The sequence below is a fragment of the Triticum dicoccoides genome, chromosome 7A (genome assembly GCF_002162155.2).
Source record: "Triticum dicoccoides isolate Atlit2015 ecotype Zavitan chromosome 7A, WEW_v2.0, whole genome shotgun sequence".
Lineage (NCBI taxonomy): Eukaryota > Viridiplantae > Streptophyta > Magnoliopsida > Poales > Poaceae > Triticum > Triticum dicoccoides.
This window is the reverse complement of record NC_041392.1, coordinates 546,445,565-546,463,655: the sequence shown is the minus strand read 5'-3', so window position 1 is coordinate 546,463,655 and position 18,091 is coordinate 546,445,565. Positions and strand designations below refer to the sequence as shown.

The 18,091-nt window shown below is 45.9% G+C and overlaps 2 protein-coding genes across 3 annotated transcripts in view; both read left to right on the top strand.

Moving 5' to 3' along the window:
• Positions 1-11,415: 11,415 nt before the first annotated feature.
• On the top strand, positions 11,416-16,617 carry LOC119329397 (V-type proton ATPase subunit B 1). Of its 2 annotated transcripts, none has more exons than XM_037602438.1 (15): positions 11,416-11,540; positions 11,914-11,993; positions 12,567-12,622; positions 12,736-12,834; positions 13,018-13,077; positions 13,397-13,508; positions 13,665-13,870; positions 13,956-14,087; positions 14,263-14,400; positions 14,939-15,089; positions 15,387-15,469; positions 15,590-15,637; positions 15,748-15,801; positions 15,887-15,970; positions 16,071-16,617. In XM_037602438.1, the coding sequence occupies exons 2-15, from the start codon at positions 11,936-11,938 to the stop codon at positions 16,254-16,256; spliced, it is 1,467 nt and encodes a 488-aa protein (XP_037458335.1). In that variant the 5' UTR covers positions 11,416-11,540; positions 11,914-11,935; the 3' UTR covers positions 16,257-16,617. The 2 variants fall into 2 exon arrangements, with proteins under 2 accessions (XP_037458335.1, XP_037458336.1); XM_037602439.1 differs by lacking the exon at positions 11,416-11,540 and adding an exon at positions 11,615-11,654.
• A 1,246-nt stretch (positions 16,618-17,863) lies between these two features.
• LOC119329396 (transmembrane 9 superfamily member 7-like) overlaps positions 17,864-18,091 on the top strand; it is a 5,412-nt gene continuing 5,184 nt past the window's right edge. The window contains exon 1 of the mRNA XM_037602437.1: positions 17,864-18,082. Coding sequence (XP_037458334.1) covers positions 17,948-18,082 — 135 coding nt within the window. The 5' untranslated portion in view covers positions 17,864-17,947. The remainder of the gene's footprint in view (positions 18,083-18,091) is intronic.

Sequence of the window (18,091 nt, the reverse complement as noted above, 5' to 3'; positions counted from 1 at the left end):
CATACTCGGAGGCTTAGCTGCAGTCCCGTGCTCGCCTAAGTTTCAAAAATCCTATCGGGTGATGAGCAAACCTCACACTCGGGGGCTTAGTTGCAACCCCGTGCTCGCCTAAGTTTCAAAAATCCTATTGAGTGATGGGCAAACCTCACACTCGAGGGCTTAGTTGCAGCCCCGTGCTCGCCTAAGTTTCAAAAATCCTACCGAGTGATGGGCAAACCTCACACTCGGGGACTTAGCTGCAGCCTAGTACCCGCCTAAGTCGAAAAACCACCCTTGTCTGCAAGGATGACGAGGTGCAGGTCGACTGTAATCCTCTCACGGAGCTGCGCTACAAGTACAATGTCCGCTCCATCCCTATCCGCAAGGATGACGAGGTGCAGGTCGACTGCAATACTCTCACGGAGCTGCGCTACAAGTACAATGTCCGCTCCATCCCTACCCGCAAGGATGATGAGGTGCAGGTCGACTGCAATCCTCTCACGAAGCCGCGCTACAAGTACAATGTCCGCTCCATCCCTATCTGCAAGGACGATGAGGTGCAGGTCGACCGCAACCCTCTCCTCAGTGCTGCGCCACAAATACAATGTGCGCTCCATCCTTATTCGCAAGGACGGCGAGGTGCAGATCGACTGGGATATCTCCTTCAGAGTCGCCACTCGAAGGATATTCCGAGTGAAGAACAAGTTCTACTCGAAGACGAACGCAAGCATATGCAGAAGATAAACCAAGATTGGATAAAATCTCAAGAGTTCCAAAACGAAGATAAAAGTACTTGGGCATCAGGCCCGAAGGAGTTTAACGGTTACAAAAACCACTCGACATTCCGAGGCAAATTTAAGACAAGTTTAAATCTCAAGTTTGTACATTCGGCAGGAGGAGGGCTTGCAGGCTCGACGAATTCGTCCAAGTCAATTCCATCAGCGATCCGAGTGGCAGCAGCGATGAAAGTCTCCATGAAGGACTGGAAGTCATGCCTTTTGGTGTTGGCGACCTTGATCGCCGCCAGCTTATCTTTGTGGGCTTCCTTGCAGTGGACTCTTACCAGCGACAGAGCCACGTCAGCACCGCATCGGGCAGAGGACTTTTTCCATTCCTGCACCCGACCGGGGACCTCATTGAGTCGAGCCATCAGAGACTCGAGATCATTTTGAAGTGTTGCCCTTGGCCAGAGCGATGAGTCGATGCGTGAAACTGCCACCTTCAGACAAGCAAGATAACTTGTAACACTAGCGACACGGGATTCCAGTCGAAGCACATTCATGGCAGCCTCGTCGCCGACTGGAGAAAGGATAGGGTCCAAACCCGTCTCGATCCGTCCAGTCTCCTCTTCAAAGTTTTGGCAGAATTCTGCAGTCAAGGAGTTAGTGAGTCGACTGGACAGGACTAACTTGCAAATAGTAAAGCAGTCAGATTAAAAAGGGTACCTTCGAGCATAAGGAAGAGCTTCTTGGCGAGGGTTTCCAGATAAACTTCCAAGTCATTTCTCTTATGAGCCATGTCTTTCAGCTTCTCGTTCAGAGCCACCTTATCCTTCTTCAGACGAGTTGCCTCTCGGTTAGATTCAGTGAGAGAGGACTTCAGCTTGCTTACTTCCTCTTCCAGCGCTCCGACTGAAGCCAGCTTCTTGTCAGCAAGGGTAGTCTTCTCTTGAGCCTCCTTCTGCGCAGCTGCAAGGTCCAAGTCCTTCTTCTCCAGAGCCAACCTCATTTTCTCTACAAAATAAGCATTTAGATCAAACAAAAGATCGAAGGGATAATTTAAAGGACGATCGACATGAGCAGCCGATAGGCAGTTACCTTCCATACCGGCAACTTCATCTTGAGCCTTCTTCAAGTTTTGTTGGGCCAGCTCTAGGTCAAGGTTGAGTTCCCTCTGCTTCTCCTCAAATTCGGCGAACTTGGAAATGAGAGTATAAGATTTCTGCATAGAGTAAAAGACATATCAATCAATAAGATCAAAGATTATTTACTTCCGAGTGAATGAAACTTCAAAGATTACTCAAACCCCAACCGACTGCCAGCAGTCGACTGCGGTCTCAGGGACTACACCCAGTGGGTGCACTTGGCGTGCCCCCACTGGTTCAGATTCGACTCGGCCGGTCTGCCCAGGTCGAGTAAAAAAAGAAGTTCTCAGACCCCAACCGACTGCCAGCAGACGACTGCGGTCTCGGGGACTACACCCAGTGGGTGCACTTGGCGTGCCCCCACTGGTTCAGATTCCACTCGGCCGGTCCGCCCAGGTCGAGTGGAAGGAAGGAAAGAGAGAAGTGCTCAGACCCCAGCCGGCTACCAGCAGTCGACTGCGGTCTCGGGGACTACACCCAGTGCGTGCACTTAGTGTGCCCCCACTGGTTCAGATCCCATTCGACCAAATCGAGTGGAAGAGTGCAAATACTAAAGACAACAAAACACCCAGTGGGTGTACGGATTCAAAGCAGACAATAAGAGATTGTTCGAAGGGAAATATTCAGGTAGTATATCCTAATAGAACAAGTTCAGTCGGAAGTCAATTTACCTGGACATTGGCTCAAAGAGCCGCGCTGGCGTCGTAAGCAGCCTGGCTATTGTCGTGCACCACCTTCATCCGCTCCATCATTACGCCAGCCTAACGGATAGCCTCCGCAGCGGCGTCCGACTGGCTTTTCGGAACATGATAGGTGGTGAATAAGGGGACAAACGGTCCAGATGCAGCAGCTTGGAGCTCCGAGGCATGAGGTTGGATGGCTGAAGAAAACACTAGTACAGTCGACGGTGCGAGGCGTTCACTCGACACTCTGCATCTTCGGGCTGTTGGACTGTTGGTTCTGTCGCCAGTTCCGACTGAGATATCTTGCTAGCTGCTGCTTTCTTGCTCCTTCTGGGCCTCGGTATCACGTCTTCATCGTCATCCGGAAGTTCGATAACATTGAGTGGGGCTGCAAGGAAATCAGTCGACCCCAAGTGAATCGCCAGAATTTAATCGACCAAGTAATCAAGAACAAGATCACGAGAATTGTACCTGGGTTGGAGGTAACCGCATCTTCCATCTACTTGTCTTGGTACCGGCGGGTAGAAGTTCCAGAGGTGGCGGCACTGCAAATGTCAACATTCAGTCGGTCACGTTCTGTTACACAAGTCAACCAAAAGATCAGGTCAGATTGTTACCCAGAGATAGTGGGAATGACCACTTTGATTTTGGGCAAAGCCTTCGGCGGTTTGGAAGATGCGGTCTTCGGTGGTTTCGGTACTCGAGACAGCGCAGTCTTGGGCTGCTTCGGTGCCTTCTCAGTCGGCACTGGAGAAGACGCCCGAGGGCGCTTTGAAGACTGCCCAGTTGGTGCGGCCACCAGGTCGGGGATGCTTGCCGGGTCGTGAGTGTGCTTGGACCTCCTTTCTCTGCGAGGAGGCGAGTCGACTTCTTCTTCATCACTCGGGTCGTCGCTCTCCTCGTCCTCCTCCTCATCCGAGTGCCACTTGCCACTCTCGCCTCCTCTCGCCTCCCCCTCGGGATCTTGCTCCTGCTCTCCATTGGGCATTGAATACATATCAACAAGGGCCTGAAAGACAATGAACAAAAGAAAGACAGTCGGCCGTCAACAAGATGTTACATGGTTAATCAAGAAAACAATCGACAATGCAGAATCGTACTTGTTCCGGCCGGCGCAAATGGTCGAATGGAACCACCCTCCTGGACCCTCGGGGGTTATCCTTATTGCCAGTAATGCCTCTCAGCCACTGCTCCACCGTGTCCTCACTGACATCCTCCGGGTGGATCCGAGTGGAATCCTTGATTCCCGAGTACATCCACATCGGATGGTCACGAGCTTGGAGTGGTTGGATACGTCTACTGAGGAAGACCTCCACAGGTCCATACCGGTCACTCCATCACGGACGAGTTGGACCACCCGCTCGACCAACACCTTCACATGCGCCCTCTCCTCTGGGATCACTCTCAAGGTGGAGGGCTTCTCCACTCGGGCCATGGAAAAGGGGGGGGAGTCCAGTCGACTGACCCGGAGTCGGTTGGTCCTTGCAGTAGAACCAGGTCGACTGCCAACCTCGGACCGACTCGGGAAGGATCATGGTTGGGAAAGTGCTTTTGTTCCTCATCTGAATTCCAAGACCCCCGCACATATGTATCACTTGCGTCCTCTCGTCACTTGGGTTGGCCTTCTTGACCGTTTGAGAACGACACGCGAAAATGTGCTTGAAGAGACCCCAGTGTGGTCGACAACCCAGGAAGTTCTCGCACATGGACACGAAAGTGGCAAGGTACGCGATGGTGTTTGGGGGAAAGTGGTGGAGTTGAGCCCCGAAGAAGTTCAAGAAACCTGGAAAAAATGGATGGGGAGGCAAAGAAAACCGCGGTCGACGTGAGTAGCAAGGAGAACGCACTCACCCTCCTGCGGCTGCGGCTCGGTCTCGTTCCCCGGGAGCCGCGCTGATTCATGGGGGATCAGTCCCTCCTCGACCAGGTCGTCGATATCATCTTGGCTGATTGTCGAGCGAATCCAGTCGCCCTGGATCCAGCCAGGTGGCAGGCCGGACCTCGACGAAGACCCGCTCTGACTGGTCCTCTTCCCTTTCGCCTTCGCCGTCGCCTTCTTCGCACGCTCCAACGCCACCGTCTTCTCCTTCCCCATGGCAGCGGATCGAGCTCAAATGGAGCGATGACGCCGAGGGCAGAGGCAGATGCGGTGGAGAAAACAGAGGAAGAAGGGGAAGAATGGGAACACACTGTGCGAAAACCCTCGTCCAACGCCTTATATGGGATCATTTCCGAGTGACTGACTCGTGGGCCCAGGCGATCCGATCAAATCCCGCAACAGTCGCGCGCGCGATACGTGGCGAAAAAGGTGGCCCGGAGATCGAGGCGGCCTGACTAATCCGTCCTGATTACTGCGGCCTCCCCTGCCCGGCGCGCTTCCCGAAATTCAAATCCTGTGAAATCGGCAGACAGCAGAACAACCCGTCAGACGGAAGATTTTTCCCATATCAACACTCAAAGATTAACAATGAAAGTTCACTCGACAAAACCAAGAATGGCTCAAGGCGACTGAACAAGCAGTTGAAGTCATCATGAATGTTCATTCGACCTTTGGACATGACATTTCCGAAGCGCAAAAGCTGAATCGGAGAGGTTATCAACTCCTTCCCCACTCGAACCCTGAACCATTCGGGGGCTAATGATGAAGATATGTACCTAGGGTAGGGTCATAGGCCTGACCTAGACACCCTCCCCTAGGACGTCACCCTCAAACCAGAAGCATTCGAAGAGGAGTCATCATTCACTCGACCATGAGGACTTCCACTTGGAAGACTTGAATTCACTCGACCGTGGAGACTGTCACTCGACCACCAGAAGGTCTAAGGTCACTCCGAACTGCAACGGTCGGACATCACCTCATAACTTTAATGGTCATTATGTCTCTTTATTTACTAGCGTTACCAGTAACATTTCTCCTTTAAACCCTCTGTAACGTGGGTTGGCTGAGGTCCTGACGCACTCTATATAAGCCACCTCCCTCCACAGGCACAAGGATTCGCATCTTTTGTAAACTCACATACACACATAATCCAGTCGACCGCCTCAGGGCACCGAGACGTAGAGCTGTTACTTCCTCCGAGAAGGGCCTGAACTCGTAAAACTCGTGTGTACAACTACTCCATAGCTAGGATCTTGCCTCCTCATACTTACCCCCCATTCTATTGTCAGTCTTAAATCCACGACAGCTGACTCGTGGGACCCCTCCTGGTGATTCTTCTTCCAGTATTTTTTTATTAACTCCAAAATAAATCTTCATAAATTTTAGGTCATTTGGAATTTCTGAGAATAACTATCTCTATTGTAGCTCCTTTCAGTCCAGAATTCCAACTGCCGGCAATTTTTCTCTTCATATAAATCTTGCATAATAAGAGAGAAAACACATTAGAATTGTGTAACATCCCAAATTTTCAAATTTGGCATGTTAATATAATTGGTTTAAATTTTGCTCATATTGCTTGATGGTGTATAGTTTTGACAAGGATTTGAAACATCTGGAGTTTAATTCAATATTTTATTGAGAGGGAATAATATGACTTTCCCAAATATTCATTTTTGGATTTTTATTTGGGTCTTTAAAGCATTAAAAACAATTTCCAGTTCAAAAGAAAACAAATGAGAGAAGGAAATAAAAAAAGTTGCAAATGGTTTTAAAAAGTTATTTGGAAATTTATGTGGAGTTAAAAATATTTAATGGAATATTTATAAAGCCCAAAATAAAGTTTATAAAAGAAATATGTGCTTTCTGTTTTTTTATTTGGTATTGAAAAATTCTCTTCTCTATATTAGTAGTAATATATTTTACTGTAACTTCTCGTATTTTGGGAATTGGTATAGTATTTTTTGCGGGGATATAGTATTTTATTTTACGAAATAGAGTATTTTATTTTACGAAATAGAGCTCATGTTATTTGTTATTTAATAAAATAGGATTCCCATAATTATACTGTTCACCTGGACCGCAACCCATGTCTATCCATCGCCTATGTGCAGCAGCAGCGCAGCGTACTGCACAGCAGGCCGGCCCATTTTGGTGCACCAAGCAGCCCACCCCGCAGCTTTGTTCAATTTGTTTTTTTTATGTTCTCTTCCGCTGACAGGGATGGCCTGCATGTCATCTCTCTCCTTGCCCGTGTTCTTCCTGGAAACCAAGTCCGATCTGATTCCTTCCATCGATTTGATCGATCCTTTGCTCCTCGCGCACCCCCACCTCCGTATAAATACTCCACTCCTCTTCCTCGTCCTATTTTCGCCAAAAATCGCAGCTTCTCGTGCCTGTTTTGCCCTGCCACCAGACTTTAATTTAGATTATTTTTTTGAGGCAAGACTTTATTTTAGGTGTGGTCTCGCATGAGATCCCGGGTATTTTTTAGGTTTTATTTGGTTGAATAAAGCGGCAGACTAGTCCTAGAAAAGAGCTACCTGTTCACCTGCTTCTCATGCAAGAAAAACGGCAATTTGACTTTAAATAGATCGTAGTCGTTCCTTGCCCTGTTCCACCGTTCAATTGTGGGTTGTGCTTGTGCACTTCTATCCATTTCACTCATTTTGTTTCTTCATTCATGTTTGATTTTATCACTCATTCGTCTTATGCTCGTCCGACCCAATCAATGGCCCTGCACTGCACTAGCTGTCCACGTGGTACAGGTTGACACTCCACAAAACAACATGAATCGTCAGGCTAGTCATAGTGGGAGTAACTTAGCTAGTAATATAGCGCGTTTTATTTTTTTTTTACTTACGTGACATATAGTTAATGAGAAATGGTAAAATAATATATTATTATAACATAGCGTTTCTCAAAACAAGATAAGTCTACAAGTTAATAAATGAAGTTCTCCATGATACTAGTACTTATGTTACTTTGCACTATAAAAATACTCCCTCTGCCCCATAATATAAGAACATTTTCGACATTACTGTAGTGTCAAAAACATTCTTATATCATGGGACAGAGAAAATAGTAATTTAGACTAATATCATATGTATGACACTAGTAAATTATTTCTCACTATGACGAGCCTCAAACATCTGATCTAGTCTAGACAACGGAGATGGACACGTCACCTGATCTGGACTTGGACCATCCACGTGGCACCGCATCACATCGGAATCAGACAAACAACGACAGAATTGTCGAATTTGCACGTGAGAAGTTACAGAGTGCTTGGGCTAAATCATTTGTCTGTTACTACCTTTCGAGAAATAACCCTCAAGGGATTGAGCCATATGAATGCACATCTGAAACTAAGTTTAGGCCTTGTTGATTCAAATTTTTGGTTTTTATGGAAATTTAACTGTTTTAGGCAAAATCTATAAAAAAAATACGAAAAGAAGGATTAGTCTGCTCGTCCGCCACCGCCCACCCCGGTCGTACATCAGTAGTTTGCATTTCAATTTGAGGCATGAAAACATATTTTTTGCTTTTTTATTTTCTTTAAAATCATTGGATACATATTCATTAAATCTTTGCTAGAATAGCAAGACAAAAAAACAAGAATCACAATTAGGCATTTTAGAAAATATCCAACTTCCATAGCTGCTTCCACTAGTTGGACAATATCTTCTTCATGCCTTCATTGTTGATATGCGAATTCTTGATCTTGCATTTTTTTATTCTTCTTCTTTGATTCTAAAGAAGCAGACGTTGTCTCCCTTCTAATTTCTTCTCTAATTGCACATGCAGCCGTGCATTAGTCTCAGTTCTACCAACGAGTGCACGTACATCTATTAAGTTTCTTCGTATCAATAAATCGATGTATTCTTCTTCCCAATACCAAAATTAGCATCCACCTTTCTACATATATGACCATATCAATAAGCTACCGAAATTGAACCGAATAGGTTGACAAAGCCGAATGAAAGCAAGAACATACCTCGTCGTTTTCGCTCGGGTTTTGTCGGGGTTGTGCGGGGTGCTCCCCGATCAATCCATGGATTGGCACAGTCACAGTGGCCGGAAACGCCAAATCCGGCGACCACGACAAACAACCACCGCCAATCTACAACTTTCCGGCCGGTCGAGGCAGGAGGAAGTGGTGGAGGACAATCACGGGCGTGTGGCGGCCCGTCGGCCGGTATGGCCGGAATCATAGGTGGCGGCCAGACGACGGTGGATGGGGAAAGCGTGGGATGAAATGTCGCCCCCGCCAATCGCTTCCGCTATATACAGGGCACCGACGGGGCGAGGAAAGGGAAGGGGAACCTGCGTTTTCACGGATGGGGTAAGAATTTTGCCGTGTCCCAAAAAAATATTTACGGGTCCGACGCGTTTGCAGGGTCGGATCTGGTAGATTTTTTGCATGGATCTGTACTTTGACTAACGGTTACTTTACGAATCGGGGCATTATACGCGGTCTGCGATTTCTAATTATGGATCGGATGCTACAGTACAGTACTTGTATATCAGCTTCAGCATACCTCATGACAACATAGTAAAAGAAGAGAGCACGGATTCTAATTTTGTTCCTTGCCCCGAGGGGAAGCATGTAGGGCCATATGTTCTGCTTTGGCCTAATTGAATTAGGGCACAATTACAGAAAGAACCTGTAATAATTAAACTATATCAAACTTGACCTTATCACCCTTATGTGAAGTCATGGCCTTTGGAGAACACACAAGCCATGGAGCAATCGTCCCGTGATGCATGATCATCTCAGCCCGTGGTCCACCAGCAGATTAATTTGTTTTCTATTACCAGAAGAAGTAGAACCAAAGAATTTTGGACATTGTTTGCAAGTCCCTCTAAAAAACATGATATTTTGTAGGCTCTGTTTGAAGGATGGTTCGCCCGACAAAAGGCACGGTCAGAGTGTTTACGGAGAGAGCATTTTTTTTAAACTTTGCTAGTACCATCATTTAGGAGTAGGCGACAGTGACGTGTTTAAAAAGCGGCAAGCGGATGAACCAAGTGTTTCAATATACACGTGAATCTACACGTACAAAGTTTAGTTCTCACCGCATTGTTGTAAACTCAAAAGAAAATGTATTTTTCTCAGCAGGACACATGGTGTTAGTATAGCCAACCAAAAAAAAATATTAACCTTCCCACAAAAGAAAAAACAAAATTCTCCCTCTGTAACATACTCCTATAAGACCTTTTTTTAACACCACCATGGACTCTAAAAACGTCTTACAATATTCTTTTTAGAATGACGGGGGGCAGGGGCCCCACTGGTTGTTATATTACTTGAAGGACTTGGCAATTATACAGTGTTTTTCATCGAAAAGATAGAAAACAAGAAGCTAAGAAGCGAAAAAACAAAAATGAGGGAGAAAAGCTATGAAGCCCAGAGAAAGAAAATGCAGAACGAAAGAAGGCGACTCTGGGAGTGAGCGTCGCAATGTCGGTTCCATAACAGGGGGTCGTCAGCCATCCTGTTGAGGATGTCGCAAGCACGACATCCGATCACGTTGAAAGTGGCGTTGTTGCGAGCCTTCCAAACCTACCCGTTTAGCACAAAGAGCTCGTCCTTCAATTAGGCGGTTGTGGCCGCCGGTGGCGGCGTCGAGGAGAGAATTTCCTCGACCGAGAGGAAATGACCTATCTGAGAGGATCCCATGTAGAGGCGACACGACTACAAGCGACGAAGATGTGGGCGGTGGACTCCTTGGGCGGATAGGTGGCACATGTGCTGGAGGGGGCACAATCCTTCGCATGCAGGTTTGTCCTGGTGCTGAAGCGACCACAGAACAACATGCAAACGAAAATTTTGATCTTCCTTGGGAGGCTGGAGCTCCAGATGTCGATGGAGGACTGATAGAGCACCCCGTTTGGGGACAACAGACGGAACACGACGCGCGAGCTGAACTCGAGGTCCTCCCCCCAAGCCATGAACCGACGGTCCGGGGCATCCACCAACTCAAGATCATGAAGGAGAGCCTGCGCCTCCACAAGCTGAGCAGCAGCGACGGTCGAGAGGTGTCTCTGGAGATGAATGCCGTCGACGATGACCGTCACTACCATGGCGTTGGGTCGCGTAGAGTGAGAGAAGAGTGTCGCGTACTCAAAGCAGAGAGCGTCGCCGGGCCGCTAGCGGTCATGCCAGAAGGAGGTGCTGCGTCCATTCCGGAGATCCACGCGAGTGATAGCCCTGTATGTTGGGAGACCCTGCGAACGATGACCTCGAGGAACGACATAGCAGAGTGGTTCCCGACGTCCCCCGGTGATGTCGGTGAGAAACCAGCTCTTTCAAGGCGGGGCAGTCGGGGTGGTGAAGTTTGTGGATGAAGTTGAACAGTAGGCGCATGTCTTGTCTTATAAAAAAATTGAGATGTTGACCAAGCGATATTTGTAATCATCCTAAGCTGAATTGGAATTCTGGACCGAGGCCTCCTTTGGTTTGTAGGATTTTCATATGGTGGGATTTTTATAGAAAAAATTCCTATGGAGCTATTTGGTTTCTAGGAATGGAATTCTATTTCTATGGAGGAAATCTTTCTATCCTCCACATTTCATAGGAAAATAAACATTAGTCTAGACTCAATGAAAAAAATTCTATGAAGTGAATCAAAGAACATCTCCTTTCCTATTCTTACTCATAGGATTTGAGATGCATGTATCTCATTTTCTATGATTTTCCTATCCTATGAGTAAATGTGAAGGATATGAAGAATTTCTTCATAGGAGTAGGATCCCATTCCTCCAAATCAAAGGACTCGAAAAAAAATCCTATGAAAATTCAATCCTATAAAATTCCTTAAAAAATCTTCCGAACCAAAGAGGCCTGAAAAGGAAAGCCACACAGGAATACAGTTTTAGACGCGGGGCTGATTCGTGTCTGATCCGGTCACGGGTCGTATTTGCAAATTCTGTATTCTGCAGGGACAGACACGCAAAAGTGGTATCCCCTCCCTCAACGATTGGGTTTGCCTGCATTAATTTCTCCCGTCTGCCCTCCTCCTCTTCTTCTCCCAGCTGCGTCGTCGCCCACACGATCCACCAGCACCAGCACCAGCACCTCCCCCTCCCCCTCCCCCTCCCCCTCCTCGCCGTCTCCCACCGATCCCAACCCGAGGTACGCTCCCTCCCTGCTCTCGAGCCCCCCACCCCCGGTCCCGCGGCGAAGCTCGATCGCCTCGCGCCGCGCCGCGGGCAGCCAATCGCCCCCCACTCCGCGCGGGGAGGCTAGGTTCGTCCCGCCACGCCGTTACGGGCGTCGAATCCGAGATCGGGATCGAGATCTGCCCCCAATGCCTAGATCTGGGTCTAGGGGTCGGGCGGAGGCCCCGCGTTGCTCCTGAATTTGGAGCGGCGGGCGCGATTGGCAGACAGCTCGCTGTGTATTTCTTTTTGTCGGCGGGATCGGGGCGATCCGCGTTGCTTGGACAAGCGACGCGGATCGTTTTGTGTGTTGATTCTGACGGCGCGGTTGGTGATGCTCTCCGCAGGTAGCTCTTCGTTGGGTTCAGCATGGGCCTGGTGAAGGAGGGCGCCGACATGGAGGAGGGAACCCTGGAGATCGGCATAGGTGAGTCGTCGAACACATCTCGTCTAGTGTCTCTTTCTGCTTTAGCTTTGTGTGCCCAGCAGTGGTCGTGCCGCGCTGTTGCCTGTTGTCGTCGGGTAACTGCCATTGCAGCCCGTCAGCACTTGCATTGTGGCGCCAGCTTTGGATAGGAAGTTTGAGATGCCGACTTCCGTATATGTAAACGAGCTTAGGCTACAAGATAAGGGACCATTTGATATAATAATATAACTCAGCCATATAGCTTTTGCTGGAAATCCATAGTGTTCCAACAGAGAGGGACCTAATCAAATTGTAGACGAAGTTTGCTTTTTGTAGCTTTGCAGTTTGTTTTTAACTATGCAACATTATGCTCCTTGCACTATGCCAATTCTTTTAGTCTACCGTTCATTTTTTTCTTTCTAATGTTAACCTTTTTGGAAGCTTCATTCATAGCAAAAAGTGCATTCCGCTAAGTACAATTCATTGTTATCAACGGCATAGGGTCAAAGTGCACATACTAGTACTGCTGCTAGAAAAGCATTCTTTTCAGATGACCGAACAAAGACGGTGCTTACTAAACATTTACTTATGCAGAGTACAGGACAGTTTCTGGTGTGGCAGGACCTCTGGTTATCTTGGACAAAGTAAAGGTGTGTATGTTTTTCTAATTTGTGCATCTGTTAGCATATTCCCACATTTTTTACCGGATTATTCTAGTAGTTCCTTTTTCTTACTATTTCATTATTGTCATTATGGTCTATAGGGCCCAAAATACCAGGAGATTGTAAACATCCGATTGGGAGATGGCACCACCCGGCGTGGTCAAGTTCTGGAAGTTGATGGTGAAAAGGCTGTCGTGCAGGTTAATTAATATTCTCTTCTGCATTGTTTTGATGAAAAAAATGTTCAGTCTAGTCTCTTTCTGAAGTAATACCATGTTATGTTCTGATTTGATTTAGTAATATGGTTAGTTTAATTTCATTTTCGAGTAAACTTTAGACTGCCCTTATCTATGTTTATCTGAACGGATTGACTGTTTATACAGGTCTTTGAAGGCACTTCAGGAATAGACAACAAATACACAACTGTTCAGTTCACAGGCGAGGTAAATGCCCATTATCCACAACTCTCTTCTTGTCTCTTTATTGTTTAAATGCTCTCTAAAAGGAAGCTTTTGGTTGGCCACTGTTATAGTATGATGAACTGATGATGAGGACATTCATTCTTGAAAATGCTAAGTCATGCTTATTGTTGAGTAAGGAGGCATCACAACTGCATACCACCGGAATGGGATAACGTGGACAAGCCCACATTGAACTATGAGAATGAAATTTAAAATAATATTGTCTGCCTTCCTGTTTGTATATGAATATGAAAGCTGCCACTTTTTGTTGCTTACTTATGGTATTCTGCTTCTGTGACAGGTCCTGAAAACTCCTGTCTCGCTTGATATGCTTGGTCGTATTTTTAACGGCTCTGGAAAACCTATTGATAATGGCCCCCCGATATTGCCTGAGGCCTACTTGGATATCTCCGGTAAGTGCTTTCTCAGTTCAAGGATACTGTTATTTAAGAGCTTCATGGTTAAGTGTATGTTCATTGTTCTTTATAGGACAAAATTAGAACTATGAATGGTGTTAAACTGTAATCATTTTTTTACTTCTGATAGTTATGTATTGTTACTTATTTCAGGAAGTTCTATTAACCCAAGTGAGAGAACCTACCCAGAGGAGATGATTCAAACAGGGATATCTACAATTGATGTCATGAACTCCATTGCTCGAGGGCAAAAGATTCCTCTCTTTTCTGCTGCTGGTCTTCCTCATAATGAAATCGCTGCTCAGATTTGTCGTCAGGCTGGTCTTGTCAAGAGGCTGGAGAAAGGAAAGCATGCAGAGGTAACCATCTCTTTGAAAGAGACCATTTTTGCAACCGTGGCCAAATCATAGCTTGTTGATTGATCTGATTTCTTTGATGTACCAGGGTGGTGGTGAAGATGACAATTTTGCTATTGTGTTTGCTGCTATGGGAGTGAACATGGAGACAGCCCAATTCTTCAAACGTGATTTTGAAGAGAATGGTTCAATGGAGAGGGTCACCCTTTTCCTGAACTTGGTATTTACATTCTACTTGTTAACCAGACTTTTTCCTACCGCAAGACAAAAATTATTACTGCATATATAGCTATAATTTGTATTTGATAATTTTTTAGTTGTCTCCTAAACAAGATTTGACTCGGTCAATGCCAAACAAAACATAATTTAACACTCTGCTCTTGTTTGTCTTTTAGGCAAATGACCCCACGATCGAACGCATCATCACCCCTCGTATTGCGCTAACAACAGCAGAATATTTGGCATATGAATGTGGGAAGCACGTTCTGGTCATCTTGACAGATATGAGTTCATATGCAGATGCACTTCGTGAGGTATTGCCCTTGATATTTCATCAACTAGAGCATGATTTCATTGAAGTGCATTTTCAAATCAGCTCGCTCTTCCTTGGAGTACTTCTTGTCCTGATGTTTTGCCAGTGACCTGAATAGTTAATGATATTTTAAGGAAAGGATTGATAAAATTGTATAACCTTATTGCACACTAAAATGTCGTCCATCTAATTGCAAAAATTACTGCTTGAATGAACTAAAACTTGAAACTGTCTTGTACAAAATGCAGTACAAACTGAAGTGACAGAGTTTGGTCGTGATCTGGTGTTGAAATATCTTATTTTTCTTTGTTAATCACACCACTGCCAAACGGCCATACAGTGTTAGTGTTGAAAACAGAACCTTGACGTTTCTATTAACTTATAACATTGTTTTGTAGTTTTCTCTATCCAGTAAGTTGTAAGATTTCCACCTTGATAGTACTGCATTTGGAGTATATGTAGTAACTTTTATGCTCAACTGTAATAATTTTGCACTTGCTGCCGTAACAAGTCAGTAACCCACTTCTGCTTATGTGTAGGTATCAGCAGCCCGAGAAGAGGTGCCAGGTAGGCGTGGTTATCCTGGATATATGTATACTGATCTGGCAACCATTTATGAGCGTGCTGGGCGTATTGAGGGAAGAACAGGCTCCATTACCCAAATACCCATTCTAACTATGCCTAATGATGGTAAGTAGTGAATTGCTTGCTCTATTCCTTGTAGCACCGGCAATTGTGTTATGAACATGCTATAAACTTGACGTGCAATAGATTAAAATCAGCATGTTGTCTGTTTGTGTTTGACCATTTTGCTGAGTCCTGAGTGTGATACAATCTAGCTTGAGTATCTGAACACTCTTGTTTGGCGGACTAACATCAACTGCAAATCTGATTGCATTTAGGCCAATCATTACTGCACATTCCATTTTATTGACCATTTTACATATGAATGCAATGACCATGGAGTGTCCTTTTCCCTCCAAACAGATATCACACATCCAACTCCTGATCTCACGGGGTACATTACTGAAGGACAGATATACATTGACAGACAGCTCCATAACAGACAGGTACTTTCACTTGTTCTTTTACTTCTGGAATACAGCTCTTTACATTCAGAACCCGTAGTAATTTCTTTCCCTTCTTAATATTTTTCTCAATGTTTACATGATGTCATGGTATTGTTTCAGATATACCCACCCATCAATGTCCTTCCATCTCTCTCTCGGTTGATGAAGGTGAGATGGCTTACCAATCGAGCTTTACAAAACTGGGTCCATTACTTTAAGATGCTATCAGGATTTCATACCGAAATTTAGTTCTAAGAATTGTCAATAATTCTTTGCAGAGTGCTATTGGTGAGGGTATGACCCGTCGTGACCATTCAGATGTGTCTAACCAGGTACTTACTTGAACACTGTATATTTGGTTCCCTTTCTAGCCAATTGTAACATACAGAGGAATCACACATCCTGCTTTCTGTTCAGCTTTATGCCAACTATGCTATTGGAAAGGATGTCCAGGCCATGAAAGCAGTCGTGGGAGAGGAGGCTCTCTCTTCTGAAGATCTGGTCCGTAACTGCTCACCAGCCAACTAAGTAAACCAGCCCATGGGCTCATGGTCTTTTTAGAAATCAAAGAATCTAATGTACTGTTTTTTTGCTTGTGCAGCTTTATCTAGAATTCCTTGACAAATTTGAGAGGAAATTTGTAGCACAGGGAGCATACGATACTCGGAACATCTTCCAGTCACTTGACCTAGCATGGACATTGCTCCGCATCTTCCCTCGCGAGCTTCTCCATCGTATCCCCGCGAAGACCTTGGATGCGTTCTACAGCAGAGATGCTGCCCACTGATCTCATCTTTGTTGGGAGATCCAATGTTTTCTCAAGTGCAGATTGAATAAATTGAGCAGTTCAAACTTCTGGCCTTTTTGCTGTAGTAATTATATAGTCAGATCCCATTCTTTGAGTCAGCGAGCATATGTTATCTGTAGATTTCTTGGGTCACGGCGTCTTCTGTAATATTATTGTCTTGTGTAATATCATCTCCTGTATTGTTGAATGTTGAACCAACGCACATGAGCTCTTTTTTGGTTTCACTTACCGGAACTGTTAGCAAGAGCATTCTAGGCCAAGATGCTCGAACACGCTGGTTGTATCTACTTTTGTGTATGAATAAAGATGGGGCAATAAACTGTGCTGGACTGCACGTGCTGGTGTACATCGTCAACTACATGGGTTCTGTCTGTAACCTCTAGGCTGTAATTATTTTCTCTTGGTACTAATTTACTTTTCTGGGAAGGGGAGCCTTGGCGCAGTGGTAAATCTGCTGCCTTGTGACCATGTCACGGGTTAAGTCCTGAAAACAGCCTCTTAGATAGAAATGTAGGGAATGGACCCTTCCTGTAGAAACATGCGCAAGCCGGAGCTACATGCACCGGGCTGTCTTTCTTCTTTACTTTTCTGAAACTTGAAACGCACAGTAACTTGTTGCCGTGTGCATGAGAAAGTTGCAGTGGAGACTATTTTACCAGGGGTTGCAAGTTGCGCCGAACCAAGCGTAGAGAAAGCGTAGTGTAGTCATTTTGGTTTGCCTCGTCTTTTTAATGTTGATCGTTTCGGTGACTTTGAATGATCGCTTTTGAACGGTTGTTCAAACTTGGTTTGGTACTGGGATATACTTAAATTTCATTAGTGCCTTTCTGTTAACATTTTAGAGTATTTGGTTTTGTAGCTGTACGATAGATTCTTTCTACCGAGTGTCATATGTGGAATTTTGAAGTGAAAGAAAATGGGGGGACCAGAGTCACTTATGACTGCCTAATGGGCGGCTCCTGAGAGGCTGAGCCATAAGCAAATCGAAATTAAAAATTTGGTTACCGTTGATCTTGGACATGTAATAAACTATTACCGGCGCCTGTGTCGGTGGATCACGAGCATGGTCGGCATTGTCAACTTACGAAGTTGGAAGTGCAGGGAGAAATAATATAACAAAGAATTGCAGACAGTCGTTTCAGTGACAAATTAATTCAGACGGAGGAAGTATGTCATGTTGTCAAGAGAACTGTTGAAGAAGGTAAAGTGCCATCTAATACGTACGAGTAGAAAATACATACTCCCTGCGTAAACTTAGTGATCTAAATGCTCTTATACAGTATTAGTTTACAGAGATACTACAAAATAAGAAAAAGTCTTTGAGGTAAAGTGTTTTTCAACAAATGCACCTAAATTTTTCTTTCTGGTGACTCCAAAATGATGAAAGTGATATGAGGTTGACGGGAACCATCCAGTGCAGGTCGGAATAAGACGGCTCCCCTGTCGGTGGGGTTTCCATTTTGAATTTTGTTCCGCACGACACATACGTAATCCATTTCCTTTCATTATGTCGACGAATCACGGCCGTTTATCGGCTCATTGCACTTGCACCCTTCCGTAGGCCGTCGTAGCTCGGGACTTCCCCACCACCAGGGCAGGCACCACCCCCATTTTCTCTTCTCGGCACGCACACTACTCCCCCGCTTCTCCCCCGCCTCGCCTCACCCGACATGGCGATCGCCGGCGGCCCGCGCGGCCGCCTCCTGCTCCTCCCCCTCTTCCTCGTCGCCGCCGCCGTGTGCCTCGTCTCCACCCCCGCCCGCGCCTTCTACCTCCCCGGCGTCGCCCCCCGCGACTTCCAGAAGGTGAGCAAT

What these genes read in the sequence shown, in the direction of transcription:
- LOC119329397 (XM_037602438.1), top strand. Translation starts at nt 11,936, where the DNA reads ATGGGCCTGGTGAAGGAGGGCGCCGACATGGAGGAGGGAACCCTGGAG. An exon ending in GTGAAAAGGCTGTCGTGCAG is followed by an intron (nt 12,835 to 13,017) that starts GTTAATTAATAT and finishes CTGTTTATACAG; the next exon opens with GTCTTTGAAGGCACTTCAGG. An exon ending in GACAGCTCCATAACAGACAG is followed by an intron (nt 15,470 to 15,589) that starts GTACTTTCACTT and finishes GTATTGTTTCAG; the next exon opens with ATATACCCACCCATCAATGT.